Source organism: Scyliorhinus canicula, chromosome 7, assembly GCF_902713615.1.
Source record: "Scyliorhinus canicula chromosome 7, sScyCan1.1, whole genome shotgun sequence".
Lineage (NCBI taxonomy): Eukaryota > Metazoa > Chordata > Chondrichthyes > Carcharhiniformes > Scyliorhinidae > Scyliorhinus > Scyliorhinus canicula.
In genome coordinates this window covers 86,198,673-86,222,633 of record NC_052152.1, presented here as the reverse complement: position 1 = coordinate 86,222,633, position 23,961 = coordinate 86,198,673, and the positions used below count along the sequence as shown (strand labels likewise).

Sequence of the window (23,961 nt, the reverse complement as noted above, 5' to 3'; positions counted from 1 at the left end):
GCACCTTGTGTTGCCTTATTATGTATTTTCTTTTATTTCCTTTTCTTTTCATGTACTTAATGATCTGTTGAGCTGCTCGCAGAAAAATACTTTTCACTGTATCTTGATACACGTGACAATAAACTAATCCATCCATTAACTGCAAGCCATTCATTAATTTCTAGTAGTGGGCTGAGATTGACAGTTTCCACAAAACAGCTACAGACTTGATTCATTCATCTCTCTTCATGGATGAGTAACTCTTAAGTGCTGAAACCCAATGTTTACAAACATCAACCACATCAAAGAACGGCAGGTGCATTGCAATCTCACGCTTGAGTGTGATATCACTGCCCTGTCTGGACTGCTTTCCAGCTTCCAGAGAGGGGTCTTTTTCTGCTGAGGAGATTATGTGGGGGGGGGGGGAGGGTCCCTTTAGTCAGGGGGACCCTGTGGAGGGTTCTTTAGTTAGCGGCTCTCCGTGGGGGTCCCTCTAGTTAGGGGGTTCTGTGGGCAGGTTCCTTTAGTTAGGGGATCCCCGTGGGTGGGGCGTTCCTTTAGTTAGAGTGTCTCTTGGGGGCTGATCCCTCTGGTTAGGGGGTCCCTGGGAGGGTCACCCTATCACAGGTGGGTCCCACTATTATTGGGATCCATGGGGGGGCGGAACTCCCTAGTTATAGAGCTCATGGGGGGGGGGGTTGGGTCACCCTCAACCTTGGGAGAATGGGGGGTACCCAGGCAATCCGGGGGTAGGGCTCTGCTCTGTGTTTCGGGTATGATATGCAGTGCATGTGGGGGGGTCGGCCCACTCAGAATGGTGGCCTGATAGAGGGATTCCCTCAGGAATTCCTCACATGTATATTTTTGCATGGCAAGGGATACTGAATTGCTTCCTGATTTCCGCTCTCAGGCGGAATGTCAGTCAGTAGCAATTCTCCTCTGGTGGGAGAGTCTCCCTAAACATAGAACATTACAGCGCAGTACAGGCCCTTCGGCCCACGATGTTGCGCCGTCCTGTGAAACCCCTCTAAAGTCCCTCTACACTATTCCCTTATTGTCCATATGCTTATCCAATGACCATTTGAATGCGTTTAGTGTTGGCGAGTCCACTACTGTTGCAGGCAGGGCATTCCACGCCCTTACTACTCTCTGAGTAAAGAACCTACCTCTGACATCTGTCCTATATCTATCCCCTTCAATTTAAAGCTATGTCCCCTCGTGCTGGACATCACCATCCGAGGAAAAAGGCTCTCACTGTCCACCCTATCTAATCCTCTGATCATCTTGTATGCCTCAATTAAGTCACCTCTTAACCTTCTTCTCTCTAACGAAAACAGCCTCAAGTCCTTCAGCCTTTCCTCATATGATCTTCCCTCCATACCAGGCAACATTCTTGTAAATCTCCTCTGTACCCTTTCCAACGCTTCCACATCCTTCCTATAATGTGGCGACCAGAACTGCACACAATACTCCAAATGCGGCCGCACCAGAGTTTTGTACAACTGCAACATGACCTCATGGCTCCGAAACTCAATTCCTCTACCAATAAAAGCTAACTCACCGTACGCCTTCTTAACAACCCTCTCAACCTGGGTGGCAACTTTCAGGGATCTATGGACATGGACACCGAGATCTCTCTGCTCGTCCACACTACCAAGAATCTTACCATTAGCCCAGCACTCTGCCTTTCTGTTATTCCTTCCAAAATGAATCACCTCACACTTTTCTGCATTAAACTCCATTTGCCACCTGTCAGCCCAGCTCTGCAGCTTATCTATGTCCCTCTGTAACTTGTAACATCCTTCTGCACTGTCCACAACTCCACCGACTTTAGTGTCATCTGTAAATTTACTCACCCATCCTTCTACGCCCTCCTCCAGGTCATTTATAAAAATGACAAACAGCAACGGACCCAAAACAGATCCTTGTGGCACACCACTAGTAACTGGACACCAGTCAGAGCATTTCCCATCAACCACCACTCTTTGTCTTCTATCAGCTAGCCAATTTCTGATCCAAACTGCTAAATCACCCTGAATCCCATGCCTCTGTATTTTCTGCAATAGCCTACCGTGGGGAACCTTATCAAACGCTTTACTGAAATCCATATACACCACATCAACTGCTTTACCCTCATCCACCTGTTTGGTCACCTTCTCAAAGAACTCAATGAGGTTTGTGAGGCACGACCTACCCTTCACAAAACCATGTTGACTATCTCTAATCAAATTATTCCTTTGCAGATGATTATACATCCTATCTCTTATAAACCTTTCCAAGACTTCTCCCACAACAGAAGTAAGGCTCACTGGCCTATAGTTACCGGGGTTATCTCTACTCCCCTTCTTGTACAAGGGGACAACATTTGCTATCCTCCAGTCCTCTGGCACTATTCCTGTAGACAAAGATGACTTAAAGATCAAAGCCAAAGGCTCAGCAATCTCCTCCCTAGCTTCCCAGAGAATCCTAGGATAAATCCCATCCGGCCCAGGGGACTTATCTATTTTCACACTTTCCAGAATCGCTAACACCTCCTCCTTATGAACCTCAAGCCCTTCTAGTCTAGTAGCCTGTATCTCAGTATTCTCCTCGACAACTTTGTCTTTTTCCTGTGTGAATACTGACGAAAAATACTCATTTAGCAACTCTCCTATCTCCTCGGACTCTACGCACAACTTCCCACTACTGTCCTTGACTGGCCCTACTCTTACCTTAGTCATTCTTTTATTCCTGACATACCTATAGAAAGCTTTAGGGTTATCCTTGATCCTACCTGTCAAAGACTTCTCATGTCCTCGCTTGGCTCTTCTTAGCTAACTTGTAACTCTCAAGCGACCCAACTGAACCATCACGTCTCATCTTCACATAAGCCTCCTTCTTCCTCTTGACAAGTGATTCAACTGCTTTAGTAACCCATGGTTACCTCACTCGACCACTTCCTCCCTGCCTAACAGGTACATACTTATCAAGGACACGCAGTAGCTGTTCCTTGAACATGCTCCACATTTCCATTGTGTCCATCCCCTGCAGTTTTCCTCTCCAGGCGATGCATCCTAAGTCTTGCCTCATCGCATCATAATTGCCTTTCTCCCAGCAATAACTCTTTCCCTGCGGTTCATACCTATCCCTTTCCAACGCTAAAGTAAACGTAATCGAATTGTGGTCACTATCACCAAAATGCTCACCTACCTCCAAATGTAACACCTGTCCTGGTTCATTACCCAGTACCAAATCCAATATGGCCTTGCCTCTTGTTGGCCTATCTACATACTGCATCAGGGAACCCTCCTGCACACATTGGACAAAAATGGATCCATCTAAAGTACTCAAACTATAGTATTTCCAGTCAATATTTGGAAAGTTAAAGTCCCCCACAACAACTACCCTGTTATTTTTGCTCCTATCCAGAATCATCTTTGAAATCCTTTCCTCTACATCTCTGGAACTTTTCGGAGGCCTATAGAAAAGCCCTAACAGGGTAACCTCTCCTTTCCTGTTTCTTAACTCAGCCCATACTACCTCAGTATTCGAGTCCTCATCAAATGTCCTCTCAGCCACCGTAATACTGTCCTTGACTAACAATGCCACCCCTCCCCCTCTCGTATCACCTTCCCTGAACTTACTGAAATATCTAAACCCCGGCACCTGCAACAACCATTCCTCGCCCTGCTCTATCCATGTCTCCGAAATGGCCACACATCGAAGTCCCAGGTACTAACCCATGCCGCAAGCTCACCCACCTTATTCCGGATGCTCCTGGCATTGAAGTAGACACACTTTAATCCACCTTCCTTCCTGCCGGTACACTCCTGCAACTTTGAAACCTTACTCATGACCTCACTACTCTCAGCTTCTTGTGTACTGGAGCTACAATTCAGGTTCCCAATCCCCTGCTGAACTAGTTTAAACCCTCCCGAAGGGCATTAGCAAACCTCCCCCCGAGGATATTAGTACCCCTCTGGTCCAGGTGTAGACCATCCCGTTTGTAGAGGTCCCACCGACCCCAGAAAGAGCCCCAATTGTCCAGGAATCTGAAACCCTCCCTCCTGCACCATCCCTGCAGCCACGTGTTCAACTGCTCTCTCTCCCTATTCCTCGACTCGCTAGCATGTGGCACGGGTAACAACCCAGAGATAATAACTCTGTTTGTTCTAGCTCTAAGTTTCCACCCTAGCTCCCTGAATTCCTGCCTTACTTCCCTATCCCTTTTCCTACCTATGTCGTTGGTACCTATGTGGACCACAACTTGGGGCTGCTCCCCCTCCCCCTTAAGGATCCCGAAAACACGGAGAATCCCGGCCAATATAAATTAAAGGGTGCAGGAGCAGAGGGACCTGGGTGTACATGTGCATAATTGTAGGTGGCAGACAGATTGAGACAGCGGTTAACAGAGCATTTTGTATCATAGGCTTCATTAATAGAGGCTTGTGCAAGAGCAAGGAGTCTATGTTGAACATATATGAGACACTAATTTGGCCTCAGTTGGAATATTGAGTACCGGTGTGGGCACCACACTTTAGGAAGGATGTGAAGGCATTAGGGAAAATGCAGAAAAGATTCACAAAAGTGGCTCGAGAGGTAAGGAATTTCAGTTATGAAGATAAATTGGAGAAGTTGGAAACGTTTTCCTTCGACAAAAGAAGGCTGAGATGAGATATTATAGAGGTATTCAAAGGATCTGGACAGAGTAGAGAAGGAGACACTGTTTCTACTTGTAAAAGGATTGAGAACAAAAATGCACAGATTGGCAAAAGAAGCAATTTAAGAAAAAAACGTCAGGCAGTGAATGGTTAGCGGTAATGCACTGCCTGAGAGTGTTGTGGAGGCAGCTTCAATCAAAGAATTCAGAAGGGAATTGGACGATTATCTGAGAAGAAAGAATATGTGGGGTTCAAAGGAGATGACAAGAGATTGGCTCGAAGTGGTTTGCTCATTCAGAGAGCTGATGCAGAGATTATGGGTTGAATGGTCTCCTGGCACTTTAACAACTCTGCCATTCAGGTTTATGGACTTCAGTTTCCCCTATATAGCTATAAGGTAACAATGCAATTCCCCCATACTTTCACAAAATGTTACTTCTGTTTTCTGTTCACTTGGTATTTCGATTCCTGTACCATAGTGTCCTATGGCAAAACATTTGATCACAGATATTACAAGAGTTTTTAATACCAAACAATATTTTACAATTTAAAAAAAATTACAAAACACAAAACCTATTTAAGCACAACATACTTTGATTATAGCCAATAGTAATAAGATATAAGCGTTAGCCAATAGTGGCGGGTTAAGAATTTTCATGTCTCCGCTGCCTAATTTGCTAAACTTCTTCCAAAATTGTGGAATTACCATTCCTTTTTCTTCTTCTTCATAGAACATACAGTGCAGAAGGAGGCCATTTGGCCCATCGAGTCTGCACCGACCTACTTAAGCCCTCACTTCCACCCTATCCCCATAACCCAATAACCCCTCCTAAACTTTTTGGACCCGAGGGGCAATTTAGCATGGCCAAGCCACCTAACCTGCACGTTTTTGGACTGTGGGAGGAAACCAGGGCACCCAGAGGAAACCCACGCAGACATGGGGAGAACGTGTAGACTCCGCACAGACAGTGTCCCAGCGGGGAATCGAACCTGAGACCCTGGCACTGTGAAGCCACAATGCTAGCTACTTGTGCTACCGTGCTGCATGCTAAAGTCTTTTGACTGGATGATTGGCTGTCATAAAGAAAGTATTATAACTTAGTGTCCATTGGTGTTCTGAGTGAGGATACTACTGATGTCCACTACTAAGCTCTTACACAGCAAAGCCTCATAAAGAGCAATGAGGTAAGTGATTAATTAATTTTATTTTGGGAGTTTAATTAATGGATAAGTAGTTGCCAGGGCAACCTTTTGAGCAGGCAGAATATTCCTTATCCAATGGGTGGATGGAACCTTGGTTTAATGTTTCATCAAAAAGACATCACCTTCAATATACATTCCTGTTCTGTATCTGGGAATACCTTCTTGCTGGTTCTGCGTCATGTGAGGTGTATCCACATCAGCAGTGTGTTTCCGTGGGCTTTCAGCAAATCACCATCTTGATTGTATGGGCAACACCCGTAATAAACCCCTCATCGTGTTTTACAAGAATCCAGAGTGTGGACACCTTCATACCTTTTCTCTTTGTGGCACCAAAGAAATATAACAGGAGCAAAAACTGGCGATGAGGATTGAGACAGAAAAACAATTGGAAAGAAGATTTTTGTTAGCGAATTGTGGGGCGGTATTGGGAATAATGGTGGATTCTCGGGACCAGCACATACACAGACGTTGGGTGAAGCACTGCCACCGATATGAAGGTTTAACAGAAGTTTTCAACACCAACTGTGAGCTAGAAGACCAAAAGTCGGGAAGACATGCTTACATTTAAGTGAGTAGGGTCAGGGCTGCAGGGGAATGGGAATTTCGAAATCTGCCGACTCTGCACAAGCTACTACTTGGTAGAAAAGTCAAAATACTCAGGCATAAAAGGGAAAGGTGTCTGAGTTGCTTGCTCAAGGGATTGTTTGTGCCATACTTTCAAACACAGTCAGAAGGGAAGAAGTGTAGATCCTAGGAACCGGGATCCAAAAATGGCAGAGAAAATGGGCACCATGGACTTTTTTGATGAGGATTATGAAATATGAAATTGATATGAAGGAATATTCCAATTGATGTTAATAGCTAATCAGATGCAAGAGGACCTAAAGGTCACGACATTTCTCAGCTCAGCTGGCATCCTCCTCACAACTCACCCTCCCACGCAACTTGCTGTAGTCTGAAAATTCGGCTTCACCATTGAGAATGTTCTCATGACCAACGGGTAAGTATGTGGATCAGGAGAGGGAACCTGAGCACAATCTCCCTAATGTTCCTGGCAGAGGTCTGAGGATTAGGGGCTCCAAATGTGGCTTGGGTGAGTGCGCAGAGCAAGGTTTGCCAGCACATCTGGCTCACTGGATATCACTCTTAGGAAAGGTGGGTAACATAGATGTGGGGGAGGCTTGGGGGATTTGAGGGTCCCAGGGTAGAAGCCCTAACTGATTGTCAGTTTATCTCTTTCTCCAATTTCTTCCAGATCAAAAAATATTTGCTGGCGTGGATCCCACAAAGGCTGCTCTCAGGTGCTCTGTGTGGCATTTCACACAGAGGTGACTGATGCTCTGTATGTCCGGGCATCCAAGTAGATCACGTTCAGTCTGGACCAGGTCCACCAAGGTGCATGGATTGCAGGATTCTACTCCATCGCCGGGATGCCCCAGGTCCAGAGGGCAATCAATGGTACGCATGTTGCCCTGCTTGCACTGGGGCATCAGGGAGTGCCCTATATTAACAGGAAGGGATTCCACTTCTTGAATGTACAGATCACCACCTCCGTACCATGCACATGTGTGCCTGATACCCAAGGGGCGTGCATGACATCTATATTCTAGGACACTCAGAGATCTTTGAGGACCATCTCAGGATGACGGGTTGGCTGATGGGAGACAAGGGATACCCGCTTAGGTAATGTCTGATGATGCTGGTATGGAGGCCTGAGACCGGGGTGGAGACCTGTATAATGAGGCCCACCTCATTGAGGTGCTGTCATTGAACAGTGCATCAGATTGCTGAAAATGCGGTTCCAATGTCTGGACTGATCTGATTGTGTCATGCAGTACACTGCCCAGAGGGTTTATACAACCTGGCACAGCAGCACGGTGATATACAAGAGGAGGAGGAACATGCGGCCTCATCTGAGGTGGAGAAGGAGGACCAGGAGGATGAGTCAGAGGAAGAGATGGAGTGCAGGTGACATCAAGGAACTGACATTCCAGGAAGACCAGGGAGGCCCTCATTGTCTCCTGATTCTCATAGGAAGAGTTTACATCTGTCAGCTCAAATCCCCCCAATCTCTCAATTTCCCTCCTCCCCCAATTTCCCCCTCATTATTTCCCTCCCTCCCCATCCCCCTCTCCATTTCCTTCCTTTCCCCATTCCCTCCCCATTTCCCTCCTTCCCTCCAAATGCCAACCTCCCCAATCCCAATCTCTCTTCCCCAATTTCCTCCCCTCAATCCCCCCCCATTTCCCTCCTTCCTCCTCACCCCATTCCCCCTCATTCCCTCCCTACCCACAATGCCCTCCTTCCCTCCATTCCCCAATTCCTCTCATCACACTGCTGCCTCCCCAACCACCCTGTTCCAGCCTCCAGGGGTCTGTGTACCATTATTCCAGGATGATGGGCTTGTGTTGGTGCGGTCAGCGGGTCAATGTATAAGTGTGATGATAACTTGCTGTGAGGAAAGCTCTGGTGCTCCTCCTTTTCTGCAAACAGCTGACTCCTGTTTTTCTGCTGACAGCGCACTCACACCCATCCTTTTAATGGAGTCTGCATCGGGGGCTTTTGATCTTGGACCACTGCGCCCGGGGGTGGGGGGGGGGGGGGGGGGGGGGGGGGTGGAGGGGTGCAGGCAGGCTTGCTGTGAAGATCAATGTGACAGAGGCTTCACATGTATCAGGTGTTATATGTTTTAATAGTGAACATTTTACATTTCCATAACCCCTAGCTACAGATAGTGAACCCCAGCACCAGAGCGTGCTCCTCACTCTTCTTGATCTTTCGTGGCCTCCTGCTACATCTGGATGTGTCCCCAAGCTGCACATCAGAGGTGGAGGCAGCCTGCTGCTTCCTGTGTTCTGTGGCCTTTGATGCCCATGGCGGTCGTCCTCTGGAAGGCCTGGAGCTGGAGGGCCCCAGCCGACTTGCGGGTGTCAAAGGTGTTACCATGCCATCCTGTTCTGTCCATTGTCCTTGAGATGTGCTAGTTTCAGAAGGGGGGAATTCAGAAGAACTGGTGACAGCCCCCAGTTGGCCTCCAGCGCTTCCTCCTCTCAGACGGTACCCATAGGGTCTTAGGGGACTCTGTGGGATAGTGGGGCAGCTGGAATGAGTTCCAGAAGCCTCTGAGTCATTTGGCTTTGCCAGTCCTGGAGGCTACCATTGTCTGCACCATGGTGTTGGTGCCCACAGCAATCCTCCTCAGTGACGAGGCCATGCTCGGCAATATACATCTGTGTCTACCCATCGACTGAGACATGATGTCGAGGCCCTCAGCCTTGGTCATCACAGGCTGAGCCATGCTTTGGGTACTCAAGATGCAGACTCTTGAGTCTTGCTCCAGGATTTCCACTGCGGTCGCCATCCGTGTTGGCCTCAGTGCAACGCATTGTTGGCACCATCTCCTGTGCCTGATTCCTTTGGGACTCCTCCAATTGGCTTTGCAGCCACTGGAATGTTGCTTGCACCACCTCCTGAATGTCATGGCTGCGTCTGATCATCTGCTTCAGCTCTGGGAGAAGCTTGTTCAAAAGCTCGGCATCTGTCTGGGACCCAGCTGAGTCCTGGGATCCAGCAGACCTCCTCCTGCTGCCTCCCTCGGATGTTCCTGCCTCCACCTGATGTGCATCAGCAACTGTGTGGTGCCCACCAGATTGTGCCCCAGAGCCTGACCACTAATGTCATCCACCAATGTGTCTGTCTTTGCGCTGGTAGAGGGTACGGGTGGCAGCTGTGATGCCTCGCTGCTTGTGTGTTGACTGGGAGTGAGTGGTGAGGGAGCATTTAAAAGCAGCTCCCCCTCAGTAGCGGTGAGAAGCTGAGGTGCGAGCCACACAAATCCGATGGCGAGACAGCCAGTAATGTCGAGAATCCCGTGGGTGCTCATTTTTGACAATATGTGCCGTTAAATAGGGGTCGTGATCTCGTCAATGTGGCTGTCTAGAAACACCCCACCAAACACGCCCAAAATGACTTTTCCGTTAAATCGCGCCCGTTGTTTATACCCGTGCTTCTGTGGAAATGCAGAGAGAGGTTGGAATGATGAGTATTGGGAACAAAACGTTTTACCGTAATAATAAAAGTGATTCCACTATAAGTAAAAAAGTGCACATTTCTGGTGCTGGAAAGCACCTGCTCCACCATCAAATAGCTTCAGGTGTTTCCTCACACAAGGGGAATGACAGGATTTCTGTCAGGGATAGTGAACATTTAAGTCTGTACCAAAAGATTATTTTCCTAAATGTGATAATGCGTGAGGATGAGGAAATGCAGGAATTTTGAATGTACCAGTTGCACACATTACTGGATAGTATAGTGGGAGTTGATTTTCAGAATGGAGGAAATCTGGGCACTAAAAATAGTACTACTGACATCTCTCCAACTCCAACCCAGCCCAGGCCATTTTCCCAGAGGTGAGTTGGGAACGCCATTGCCACCCACCTGGACATGATGGGTAGCCAAATAAACAAATAAGGACATTTCAAGGTCCATTAATGAAGGCTGACTAAATTTTCCAATCAGTTTTCGAGTTCCCAGATATGACAAGAGACATTTTAGCTGCCTGGAGGTGACCGCCCTATGCAAACCAGGGAACTACTGCTCAAGGTAGGCTTGGATGTTCTCCCTCCCTGCCTGCCTGGCAGCCACAGACCAATCTGTGGAGGGATTATCCATGGCCACTTTCCACCGTGTTGGCTCAGCAGCAAGGACGATTTAAAACATTTTTAATTGAGGAAAAATTGGGGAGAGGTGCTTCCATTTGAAGCAGTCTCTCCCTCACTTACCTGTCGCTGCTGCTGCTTTCAAGCTGGGAGACCTATGATTCTGATTGTCCCTCCAACTTTGAGAGTCTTTCCTCAGCAAGTCTGACCTTTGATCGCTAACTGGCTGCTCTGAACAAAATCACATGAGTGACTGTCCCCCACACAGTGTACACTCCATTTGAGCCTGACAGTGAGTTTCAGATGTCCATAGGAAAACTCCTGTCAGTTGTTTTGATACTTACTTTGGTATTTGTTGCCACATTATGCCTTTATTTATATGTTCAAAATGGTGTCACTACTGGTGCTGAGCATTATCAAATAATTGTTCAGTGCCACAAAGTGGGGATGGTTGCAAACTTTTATTCCCAATCAAGACCATGTCAAACTGGGAGGAGCGGTGCGGAAATGATGGCGAGACAAAATGGAAAAACTAAGTTTGGGGAGGGGGTGGGAGGGGGGGGGGGGGTACCAGGGTGGGTAAACATCACTCTGGGCCCCTTCTGGCAGCCAGTTCCGGGGACATTGGGCAATGTCTTGGGAAAAGGCCGTGGGAGCTACTCTTCTATTTGCACCAACGGGCTAGGCAAACATAAAATGGGCATAAAAATACAAAAAAAATGGAGGGAAAATGGCCAAGTTTCCCACATTAGAATAAAGTCAAAAACATTGGCTTTAAATTAGTATCATTCTATAAAAACTGAGGCGAATGTATCTTATGTGACACTTCTGTGCATTGATAGTAAATTCTTTAAAATGGTGTGGAATTTTCATCAACTGTTTCAATGTTATACACTCCAGTGGAAACAACAGTTTTCATATGGGAAGATGGTGGCATAGTAGTAGTATCCCAATGCTAGTGATTCAGAAGCACAGGCTAATGCTCTGGGTTCATGGGTTCAAATCCGATCACAGCAGCAGGTTGCATTTAAATTCAATTAATAAATCTGAAGCCATCATTAATTGTTGTAAAAATCTGTCTGGCTCAGTTTATAGCATCCCTACAGTGCAGAAGAAAACCACTCGGCCCATCAGGTTTGCACCAAAAGAGCACCCTACCTAGGCCCAATCCCCCACCCTATCCCCGTTAACCCCACCTAACCTACACAGCTTTGGACACTAAGGGGAAATTTAGCATGGCCAATCCACCTCACCTGCGCATCTTTGGATTGTGGGAGGAAACCGGAGCACCCGGAGGGAAACCATACAGACACGAGGAGAACGTGCGGACTCCACACAAACAGTCACCTGAGGTGGAATCGAACCCGGGTCGCTGGCGCTGTGAGAAAACGGTGCTAGCCATTGTGCTGCCCTTTAGGGAAGGATCTATACTATCTTTACCCTGCCTGGCCGACAATGGACTTCAGACATACAGCAAAGTACTTGCATCCTAATTACCCTCTGAAATGTCCAGTTCAAGGGCAATTAGGAGTGGACAACAAATTCTCGCTTTGCCAGAGATACCCGCATCCCATGAAAGAATAAAGGAAAACAAATTGTGAAGTCAGCTTAGCTTTGAGACATGTCTTTTAAGCGTGTTTCTGCAGTAAAATCTTTTTCTTTTCAGTTCAGCACAAAAGTATAAAAAAATGCATCTTTTACATTTGTAAAGTGTTGATATTTAATAGAATATCAGCAAAATCAGCATCATTTACGTGCAGTAACTGACCAGCAATGATATTCTATCTCGCTAAACTGGCAGCACAGAGGCAATGAGAATGCATCCAGTATAGGAGCACCACTTATGCTTTAGTTATGTAGACTAATATTCCGCCAACATTTACATGGGTAACGCTATGGTTGTTCTGATAATGAAAACTGCAGCCCAGTTACCATGGCACCAACTTCCATGCTGTTTCCTAGTTGTTCAGTAAATCTTGCTGTCTTAGATGAGTACTCAAATAAAGCACATAATGGTGATGACTGTACTCGGACACCAAACTATCCTGATTGCTGAGTACAAAACTCAACACAATCATAAAATGTTAAAACAAAATCCTGACTGCTGTTCACTAGGAACACAGAAACTTAGGAGCTGGAATAGGCCATTTGGTCTTTTGAGCCTTTGAGCCGGCTCCACTATTCAGTAAGATTATGGCTAATTGATTTTGGTCTCAACTCGGCTTACCTGTCTTCCTCCATAATTAGCAGATAACATGTCACATTTATCATGTACCTTCTGAGCTTATTGAACTATAACGACTTACGTATTAATTAGGTTATAACTAATCGCAATAAAGAGCTGAATATCCGGCGGCATGGTGGCGCAGTGGTTGACATTGCTGCCTACGGCACTAATCGAGGTTTGATCCCGGCCCCGGGTCACTGTCCGTGTGGAGTTTGCATATTCTCCTCGTGTTTGCATGGATTTCACCCCCGCAATCCAAAGATGTGCAGGTTAGGTGGAATGGCCACACTAAATTGCCCCTTAATTGGAAAAAAAATAATTGTGTACTCTAAATTTATATTTAGAAAAAGAGCTGAATATCATGGGCGGGATTTACCGGTCTCGTTGCGAGCAACTTGGTGATGCGATGAGACCGTTGAATCTCGCAAGAGGCCTCTCACGAGATTCGTGACATTCAAAATGCCTTGCGAGATTCAATGGGGCCTTGCCCTTACTGGGCGTGGTCCAGATGAGCATATTTAAATAAACCATTAGGCTCATTTAACTATGGCTGTGCCGGACTATCCATATGCCCAGGGCCTAATGGCCGCGCCTGGCAGACCTCACCATTGTGCCATTTAGTACTGGCAAATGTGGACCATGCATAACAGCACCTGAGGGGACTTACCAACATATTAGAGACCGCTGGGTGGTCAGGCTCTGGGCACGGTGGCACCCTTCTAGCACCTGGGCACTGCAGGCTAGAAGGAGCACTGCTAGGGTGCTAGGCTGGCTGTGCCATGGTGCATGGCTGTCAGGTTGCCCATGGCAGGGATAGGGCCCAGAGAGCCTTGCCCATAGGAGATGAGGTGAGGGAGGGTGGTGCTTGAGGACACTGGAAGAGATAAATTGGGTGTAGTTGGGGGCGCGTCTGCAGGCTGTGATGGGATCCCTAAGAGGGGGTGGGTTCGAAAGATCAGGGCTCTCTTTAAAAATGGCGCCTGCTCTGTGAGTCATCTTCCAGAATGGACGAACTGAGCATGCCAGTACAGGAAATAATGTTTGTGTGACCTCAATGTGGCATTCCTTGACGAGACCAAAACAAAACCCGGCAAATTGGACTCTGATTTTGTCCCATTAAATTGTGCGCCAAATATTTTACACATTGGCGTGTGTACTGCCAGAATGAAGAAACCACCTTTATCAATGATATTGGGAACACAGTTTATGAAAGAAAATCAATTTTAATTATTGAAGTAATGTTACTTGTTCACTTCCCTTTCCCTCCCACAATCGCTCTCGCTCTACCTTACCTGGCGATAACAAAAAGTACACAACTGACACCAAGGCAGGCCAACAGCACGTACATCCAAATATCTGGGGACAATGGATTCAGGAAGGAAAAAACGCCTGGGTTCGTGCCATTGGGCTTGCGGTAGAGGATGCTAATTCCCAGAGTCATGAAGGGCTTTGAGAAGTCAATAACTTTCTCCCGTACGTAGGTAATAGTGAGAGGGGCAACTGCTAAGTCTGCTTTCTGTAAAGAAGAACAACAAATATTAAGGTGCTTTCAAATAACAAAGCCATGGAACAACAAAAGAATCAATCAGATCATCTATGATCTGTTCAGCAGTTCTATTTTTATACAGACAAATGGAAGCATTGTATGCGCCAGAAGAGTTAACCTCAATGTGAAAATACTATATTAGTTGATTGGAACAGGACATTACAACAGATATCACACGCACTGTTGTGTGAAATATTCTGACATTTTGATGTTACTGAGATTGGCTAAAAAAAATCAAACGTAAACAGCTATCTCCATGCAATATTTCTGGTAATGGTGAGGACTCAGCACTGCATTCTTCGTCCAAACTGAAGAAACAGTTTGCACTATGTTCTTACAAGCTGCAACTCATGAACCACACTTGTCAACATAATGACCAAATATGAAATGAGACAATGATTTGCTCACAATTTTTTATTTAATCACTTTTAATCATTGATTTTTCCTTCAACCAGGATAGAACGGTCTATAATAAGGGATGATATATTAATTTGGATTAATATTTTCATAGCTTCAGTGACAAGTCAGAAACAGAGTGCTGTCTTTAATAAGGTTGGAATTTAACTGTTGTGAGATTAGCGTGAACAAATTAATCAATTCGACTAAATGGAACTTAGCCACTGGGCTGAGTTAATTAAGTTACTGAAAAACATATTTCCATTAATAATTAAAACCAAGCCAAAAATTATTTGTATTTGGAGAACAAAAATAAGACCACAATTAAATTGATTTTGTGCAATAATACTTTGTAATACATCATGGAAGCACATTTTAATCCTACATGCACTCTATCATATTAATCTAAATTTAGCTTCATATAAAGCTCTGTCAAACGAGAAAAATCTTGGTTCAACGTTTGCTATACAGGCGGAGCACCATAGTGTCACTGTTTAATTAGGTGCACTAATGGGCAAAAAGTAAACCTGTTTCTGTCATAACATCAGCACACTGTGACAAAAGATCCAGTGACACATGCTGTTCCCAGGCCAACCTGTCATCACAAGAGATACAGAACATTTCTGGTGAGACACTCTGACATCGAAGTAAGATCTTCATTTTAACAAACAATGTGATGTTGGTGCAAATTTAAATCAAACGCAATGCATGTTATTTTAAATAATACATTTAAAACAGAGGATAACAGTTGGCTGACAGTTATGTAAAAGTGTTTGGCCAGTTGCAGAGGAATAACTATTATTTGAATTTTGTCCACCAATAGGTCACATCTACATGCTGTCACAATAAATGGCAATGGACAAATGGTCTATAGTAGTTTGCAATTGAGCCAGGAGACTGACTAGAGGAATATGCAATAAATCAAAGCACTAAATCAACCTGCTGTCCTTAGATATAACCTTCTCTGTAACTGATGTCCATTGCTGCTTTTCAATTATACTTTAAGAAAAGTCTATTTATTGATGGGAAGGCATTTTTGAAGAAGGTTTTCTATGGACCCTGCTGGTGTTACAGGCAACAAGGTAGAATGGCACCTTTATTCTTACAGTTATTTAAATATATATTATAGGACATCGAAAAAACCTGACATTTGACATCGGTGGCCTGCTGAGTTGCCTCAGACGTTGATTCCCAACATGTCACTTTCTATATACTGCAGAATTGCTGAAATTTACAAATTAAATCTGGCTACCAGACCAGAGTCAGGATTCATAGAATCCCGACAGTTCAGATGGCGATGATTCAGCCTATTGAGTCTGCCCTTCAAAAGAGCATCCTACCTAGGCACACTCCCCGGCCCCATCCCTGTAACTCTGTGGGAGGAAACCGGAGCACCCGGAGAAAACCCACGCAGACATGGGGAGAACGTGCAAACTCCACACAATCACCCAAGACTGGAATTGAACCCAAGTCCCTGGCACTGTGAGACAGCAGTGCTAACTCTTGTGCCCCCGTACTGCCCCTATGTGATGCATGATGACATGTTAAAATATATAGCAGTCTGGTCTCTGATACATATAGCGAACAAGTGTATTAGGATTTTCGACAGTCTGACATATCCTAAATCATTGTTTCATATCGCACTGTATGTATTTTAGAGGTTAAATTCCACAGTGTCCATTTTGTGCACCATTACCCCTATTTGGCAGTGGGAAATGGGAAGGCAGTGGGAAATGGGAAGGCCAGTGGGAAATGGGAAGGGCAGTGGGAAACTGGAAAGGCAGTGGTAAATAGGAAGGGTAGTGGGAAATGGGAAGGACAGTGGGGAATGGGAAGGGCAGTGGGAAATGGGAAGGGCAGTATGAAGCTGGAAGGGCAGTGGGAAATGGGAAGGGCATTGGAAAATGGGAAGGTCAGTGGGAAATGGGAAGGGCAGTTGGAAACTGGAAAGGCAGTGGGAAATAGGAAGGATAGTGGGAAATGGGAAGGACAGTGGGGAATGGGAAGGGCAGTGGGAAATGGGAAGGGCAGTATGAAACTGGAAGGGCAGTGGGAAATGGGACGGGCAGTGGGAAATGGGAAGGGCAGTGGGGAATGGGAAGGGCAGTGAGAAACTCCAAGGGCAGTGGGAAAAAGGAAGGGCAGTGGGAAATGGGAAGGGCAGTGGGAAATGGGAAGGGCAGTGAAAAATGGGAAGGGCAGTGGGAAACGAGAAGGGCAGTGGGAACCGGGACATGCAGTAGGAAATGGGAAGGGCAGTGGGAAATGGGAAGGGCAGTGGGAAATAGGAAGGGTAGTGGGAAATGGGAAGGGCAGTGAAAAATGGGAAGGGCAGCGGGAAACGGGAAGGGCAGTGGGAACCGGGACATGCAGTATGAAATGGGAAGGGTAGTGGGAAACGGGAAGGGCAATGGGAAACAGGAAGGTCAGTGGGAAATGGGAAGGTCAGTGGGAACCGGGAAGGGCAGTGGGAAACAGGAAGGGCAGTGGGAAACGGAAAGTGCAGTGGGAAATGGGAAGGGCAATGGGAAACTGGAAGGTCAGAGGGAAACGGGAAGGTCAGTGGGAAACGGGACATGCAGTGGGAATTGGGAAGGGCCGTGGGAAACAGGAAGGATCGTGGGAAACGGGTAGGGCAGTGGGAAACAGGAAGGGCAGTGGGAAACGGGAAGGTCAGTGGGAAACGGGAAGGGCAGTGGGAAACAGGAAGGGCAGTGGGAACCGGGAAGGGCAATGGAAAAATGGAAGGTCAGTGGGAAACGGAAAGTGCAGTGGGAAATGGGAAGGGCAGTGGGAACCGGGACATGCAGTGGGAAATGGGAAGGGCAGTGGGAAATGGGAAGGGCAGTGGGAAATAGGAAGGGTAGTGGGAAATGGGAAGGGCAGTGAAAAATGGGAAGGGCAGTGGGAAACGGGAAGGGCAGTGGGAACCGGGACATGCAGTAGGAAATGGGAAGGGTAGTGGGAAACGGGAAGGGCAATGGGAAACAGGAAGGTCAGTGGGAAACGGGAAGGTCAGTGGGAACCGGGAAGGGCAGTGGGAAACAGGAAGGGCAGTGGGAAACGGAAAGTGCAGTGGGAAATGGGAAGGGCAATGGGAAACTGGAAGGTCAGTGGGAAACGGGAAGGTCAGTGGGAAACGGGACATGCAGTGGGAATTGGGAAGGGCCGTGGGAAACAGGAAGGATCGTGGGAAACGGGTAGGGCAGTGGGAAACAGGAAGGGCAGTGGGAAACGGGAAGGTCAGTGGGAAACGGGAAGGGCAGTGGGAAACAGGAAGGGCAGTGGGAACCGGGAAGGGCAATGGAAAAATGGAAGGTCAGTGGGAAACGGAAAGTGCAGTGGGAAATGGGAAGGGCAGTGGGAACCGGGACATGCAGTGGGAAACGGGAAGGGCAGTGGGAAACAGGAAGGTCAGTGGGAAATGGGAAGGACAGTGGGAAACAGGAAGGGTAGTGGGAAACGGGAAGGTCAGTGGAAAATGGGAAGGGCAGTGGGAAACAGGAAGGGTAGTGGGAAACGGGTAGGGCAGTGGGAAACAGGAAGGGCAGTGGGAAACAGGAAGGGTAGTGGGAAACGGGAAGGGTAGTGGGAAATGGGAAGGTCAGTGGGAAACAGGAAGGGTAGTGGGAAACAGGAAGGGTAGTGGGAAACGGGAAGGTCAGTGGGAAACAGGAAGGGTAGTGGGAAACAGGAAGGGTAGTGGGAAACGGGTAGGGCAGTGGGAAATAGGAAGGTCAGTGGGAAACAGGAAGGGTAGTGGGAAACGGGAAGGGTAGTGGGAAACGGGAAGGTTAGTGGGAACCGGGACATGCAGTGGGAAATGGGAAGGGCAGTGGGAAGCAGGAAGGGCAGTGGGAAATGGGAAGGGCATTGGGAAACAGGAAGGGTATTGGGAAACGGGTAGGGCAGTGGGAACCGGGACATGCAGTGGGAATTGGGAAGGGCAGTGGGAACTGGGACATGCAGTGGGAATTGGGAAGGGCAGTGGGAAATGGGAAGGGCAGTGGGAACCGGGACATGCAGTGGGAAATGGGAAGGGCAGTGGGAAACAGGAAGGGCAGTGGGAACCGGGAAGGGCAATGGAAAACTGGAAGGTCAGTGGGAAACAGAAAGTGTAGTGAGAAATGGGAAGGGCAGTGGGATCCGGGACATGCAGTGGGAATTGGGAAGGGCAGTGGGAACCGGGAAGGGCAATGGAAAACTGGAAGGTCAGTGGGAAACAGAAAGTGTAGTGAGAAATGTGAAGGGCAGTGGGATCCGGGACATGCAGTGGGAATTGGGAAGGGCAGTGGGAACCGGGAAGGGCAATGGAAAACTGGAAGGTCAGTGGGAAACAGAAAGTGTAGTGAGAAATGGGAAGGGCAGTAGGATAGATACAGGGAGACGATAATAGATAGTTGATGATGCAAACATGGATAGATAATTACAAACAAAGGAATGGTGGGCATGTTACTTAGTGTGCCCAGCCTTTTTTGGCTCATCAAGGAAATTAATTGGTCAGTTGACGGTTATAGGTGGTGGGGAGGACATGATGGTGTGGATTAGTCATCACTCAAATAAAATGGGTAACCTTCACAGACCTGGTGACCTTTCCTGTTCTTCATTTTTGTAATTCAGTGTCTGAATTAATGAACCAATTATCATAACTAGACTGGAAATACATGTCACAAGACCTCATTATGGTACCTTTCTCTCTGCCAGCTGCTAGACTGTCTGTCTATTGTTACTTTCCCATTTAATTATTTTCATGGGTTGATTTGATGGGCAATTTCCAGTGATAGCCAGCATACAGATTAAGAAAACAATTACAAAGTAAATTGTAATAGATTTAGATGTAAAGGCCTTGATTTTTGCTCCCAGATCGAGTGCTCAGGGACATGGACAGTTCCCAACTCTGCCAACCAGACCTGGGATAAAGAGGCCGGCCCAGACGATCAGATTGCGATCCAGGTAGGGGGAGGGAGGTGGGCTAGATTGGAAGTCTGCCCTGCCACTCCCCGGAACAAGTGCAGAGCTGACAAATGCAGAGGCAGATGGGGGGAAGGCCTGCCTCTGTGCTCTGCAACTTTGTTTAAGATATTAACAAAAACAGACCTCATGCCCTCACCCCTTATCTCCCACTCTCTCTCCCCATTCACTATCCATGTCAACATCTGATAGTTTATACTTCCCTCCCACCCATAATAAGACCATAAGACATACGAGCAGAAGTAGGCCATTCAACATACCGAATCTGCTCCGCCATTCAATAAGATCATGACTGGTCTGATATTATAAAAAATCAATCCACTTTCCCACCCTATCCCCATAACAAGGGCAGCACGGTAGCACAAGTGGATGGCACCGTGGCTTCACAACACCAGGGTCCCAGGTTCAATTCCCCGCTGGGTCACTGTCTGTGCGGAGTCTGCACGTTCTCCCCGTGTCTGTGTGGGTTTCCTCCGGGTGCTCCGGTTTCCTCCCACAGTCCAAAGACGTGCAGGTTAGGTGAATTGGCCACGATAAACTGTCCTTAGTGACCAAAAAAGGTTAGGAGGGGTTATTGGGTTACGGGGATAGGGTGGAAGTGAGGGCTTAAGTGGGTCGGTGCAGATTCGATGGGACGAATGGCCTCCTTTTGCACTGTATGTTCTAACCTTTGATTCCCTTACTGAATAAATATCTGACTAGTCAGCTTTGAACATACTTAAGGACCTAACCTCTTCATCCCTAAAGAATTCCACAGACCCACTCAGGTCTGAGAGAAAAAACTCCACCTCATCTCTATCCTAAATGTGTGACACCTTACTCGGAAATTATGCCCTCTGGTCCTCGACTCAGCCATGAATTATAATTATGGAATTTACAGTGCAGAAGGAGGCCATTCGGTCCATCAAGTCTGCACCGGCTCTTGGAAAGAGCACCCTACCCAAGGTCAACACCTCCACCCTATCCCCATAACGTAGTAACCCCACCCAACACTAAGGGCAATTTTGGACACGAAGGGCAATTTATTATGGCCAATCCACCTAACCTGCACATCTTTGGGCTGTGGGAGGAAACCGGAGCACCCAGAGGAAACTCACGCACACACGGGGAGGATGTGCAGGCTCCGCACAGACAGTGACCCAAGCCGGAATCGAACCTGGGACCCTGGAGCTGTGAAGCAATTGTGCTATCCACAATGCTACCGTGCTGCCCGAGGGGAACAACATCCCGCCAAGAATCCCATATGTTTCAATGAGGTTGCCTCTCATTCTTCTAAATCCAGTGAGCACAGGCCTAACCTACTCAACCTCTCCTCATAGGAAAATCCCTCCATAGCCAGGATCAACCCTCTCTGGATTGCCTCCAATGCCAGTACGGGTGGGATTTTCCTCCCCCTCCACAGCATATTCTGCAGTGGCAGAGGGTGGTTTGTCAGTGGCTGGGCTGAAGTTGAGATCTTCTGTTCCTGCCGTTGTCAACGGGGTTTCCTATTGAATGTGCCCTTCGATGCCGTGAAACCTTGGGGGGGGGGGGGGGGGGGGGGGGGGCGGGGGGCGTGCCATTATCAGGACCATAAAATCTCTCAGTGTGAACAGCCAGAAAATCCCATCCTGTAGCTTTCCTTAGATGAGGGAACCAAAACTGTTCACATATTCCAGGTGCAGTCTAATTAGTACCTCGAATAGTTTTAGCAACAATTCCCTATATTTAAACTTAATTCTGTTTGAAATAAGAGCTAACATTCTATTTGCCTTCCCTATTACCCACTTAACTTGCATGGTAGCTTTTTGTGATTTATCCATGAGGACCCCCAAATCCCTCTGCGCTGCAGGATTCTGAAGTCTTTCCTGATTTAAAGAATATTCAGCTCCTTTATTCTTCCTACCGAAGTGCATTATTTCACATTTTCCTACATTACATTCCATCTGCCAAGTTTTTGCCCAATCACTAAACCTGTCTATATCCCTCTATAGACATTTTCTGTCACCCTCACCACTCGCCTTCCCACCTAATTTTGTGTCATCCCCGAACTTGGCAATAGTACATTCACTTCCCTCGCCCAAGTCATTAATATATATTGTGACTAATTGTGGCCCCAGCACTGATTCTTGTGTCACTCCATTAGTTACAGGGTGCCATATCACCTGTTAGTTTACCCTCATATTCTGTGTTCTCCCTTTTCTAAAATCCTCTGGCTTATCAGTAAACTTTGCCACATTGCATGTTTTTCTTTCAGTTTAATACTTCCTTGGTTAACCACGGTTGATTTATCCTCTTCCTGAAATCTTTCTTCCTAAGTGGGATATATATTTATTGTGAGCCATGAACTATTTTTCGAAACATCTGCCATTGCTGGTCAACCATGTTTTCTGCTAAATTCCTTTCCCAGTCTGCTCCCACCAGCTCTGCCCTCATTCCTTTGTTATTACGCCTATTTAAGTTTAACACAGTTGTTTCTGATCCAAGTTTCTCACTCTCAAACTGAATGCCAAGTTCTACCATGTTCTAGTCATTAGGCTGGATTCTCCGAAATCGCGGCCGGCGCCGGGGGCGGAGAATCCAGTTTGATGCTGTAATCGGGCCCGGCGCCGGTTCGGCAATTCTCCAGGCACCGAAAATCGTTGTCACCGGGGAGTACGCTACACCGCCGGGGGGCCATTGCCAGAGGGCCACTTAGCAATCCTCCGCCCCCGACCGGCCGAGTTCTTGATGGCATGGAACTAACCTGCTATTACTTGTTGGGATGCTCGCATGGTGGCTGCGGACTCAGGGGGGGGGGGGGGGATCAGAGATCGGGGGGCCGGGGATTTAATGTGCAGAGTTTGAGGGCTGGGTGCATGGCCGATCGTGGGGTCTCTTTCTTGGGTCTGGCTCTGCAGTCCGTGTCTACCATAGAGTACGGTGCAGCTGCTCAAGGTCGCCGCTGTGCGCATGCGCTGCCTCTGACCCGGACGTGGAGGGGCCCGTATCTGCAGCAGAAGTCGCGAGATTAATTCCGGGTCCCTACGAGCCCCCTGCAGGGCTATGAAGTCGTTTCACTTTTTTGCAGGAATTTCAGGAGTAAAACTCTACTGTTTTTAAGCCGGCGTGGGGACATAGTCTCAATAATATAGAATCCAGTCCATTGCTGCAGTGGGAATCTTTTACTCTGAGATTATTTAATAAACCAGCTTCATTGCACATAACAGATCCAATAAAACCTGATCCCTGCTTGGATCCACAACACATTGCCCTAGGAAACTATCCCAAACACACTCTATATATTCTTCCTTATGGCTATCTCTGCCAATTTGATTTGCCCAATAGACATGATTAATACTTAGAAACTGGAAACAGGAGGAAGCCATTTGGCCCTTCGAGCCTGCTCCGCCATTAATTATGATCATGGCTGATCATAAGTTCAATATCTTTACCCCTTCTTCCTCCCACATCCCTTGATCCCTTCAGCCCCAAGAGCTATATCTAATTCCTTCTTGAAATTACACAATATCTTAGCCTCTACTACTTTTTGTGGTTGTGAATTCCCCAGATTCACCGCTCTCTGGATGAATAAATTTCACGTCACCTCAGTCCTAAAATGTTTACCCTTATTGTCAAACTATGACCCCTAGCATTGGAGTCCCCACCATTGGGAACATTCTGAATCTACCCTGTCTAATTCTGTTAGCATTTTAAAAGTTTCTATGAAATCGACCTTCACTCTTCTAAATTCCAATGAATATAATCCTAACTGATTTAGTCTCTCCTCGTTTGACAGTCCAGCCATCCCAGGAGTCAGCCTGGTAAACCTTTGTTGAACTCCCTTCATAGCAAGAACATCCTTCCTCAGCGAAGGACACCAAAACTGCACACAAGACTCCAGGTGTGTCCTCACCAATGCCCAATACACTTGTAGTAAAACATCCCTATTCCGACACACAAATTCTCTCTCTATCATAGAATCATAGAATTTACAGTACAGAAGGAGGCTATTTGGTTCATTGAGTCTGCACCGGCCCTTGGAATGAGCACCCTACCCAAGCCCACACCTTCACCCTACCCCTGTAACACAGTAACCCCACCTAACCTTTTTGGACACTGAGGGCAATTTATCATGGCCAATCCACCTAATCTGCACATCTTTGGACTGTGGGAGGAAACCGGAGCACCCGGAGGAAAACCACGCAGACACGGGAAGAATGTGCAGACTCTGCACAGAAAGTGACTCAAGCTGGGAATCGAACCTGGGACCCTGGAGTTGTGAAGCAATTGTACTAGCCACTATGCTACCGTGCTGCCCTATGAAGTTCAATATACCACTTGTCTTCTTTACTGCCTGCTGTACCTGTGCACTTAATTTCA

At 47.1% G+C, this 23,961-nt stretch overlaps 1 protein-coding gene across 3 annotated transcripts in view; it reads right to left on the bottom strand.

The window, feature by feature from the left end:
• Positions 1-23,961, bottom strand: part of LOC119969118 (glutamate receptor ionotropic, kainate 1) — a 521,043-nt gene that overhangs the window by 96,963 nt on the left and 400,119 nt on the right. For all 3 annotated transcript variants that reach the window (XM_038802335.1, XM_038802333.1, XM_038802334.1), the window contains one exon: positions 14,000-14,223. In XM_038802335.1, the coding sequence (XP_038658263.1) occupies positions 14,000-14,223 (224 nt within the window). The remainder of the gene's footprint in view (positions 1-13,999; positions 14,224-23,961) is intronic.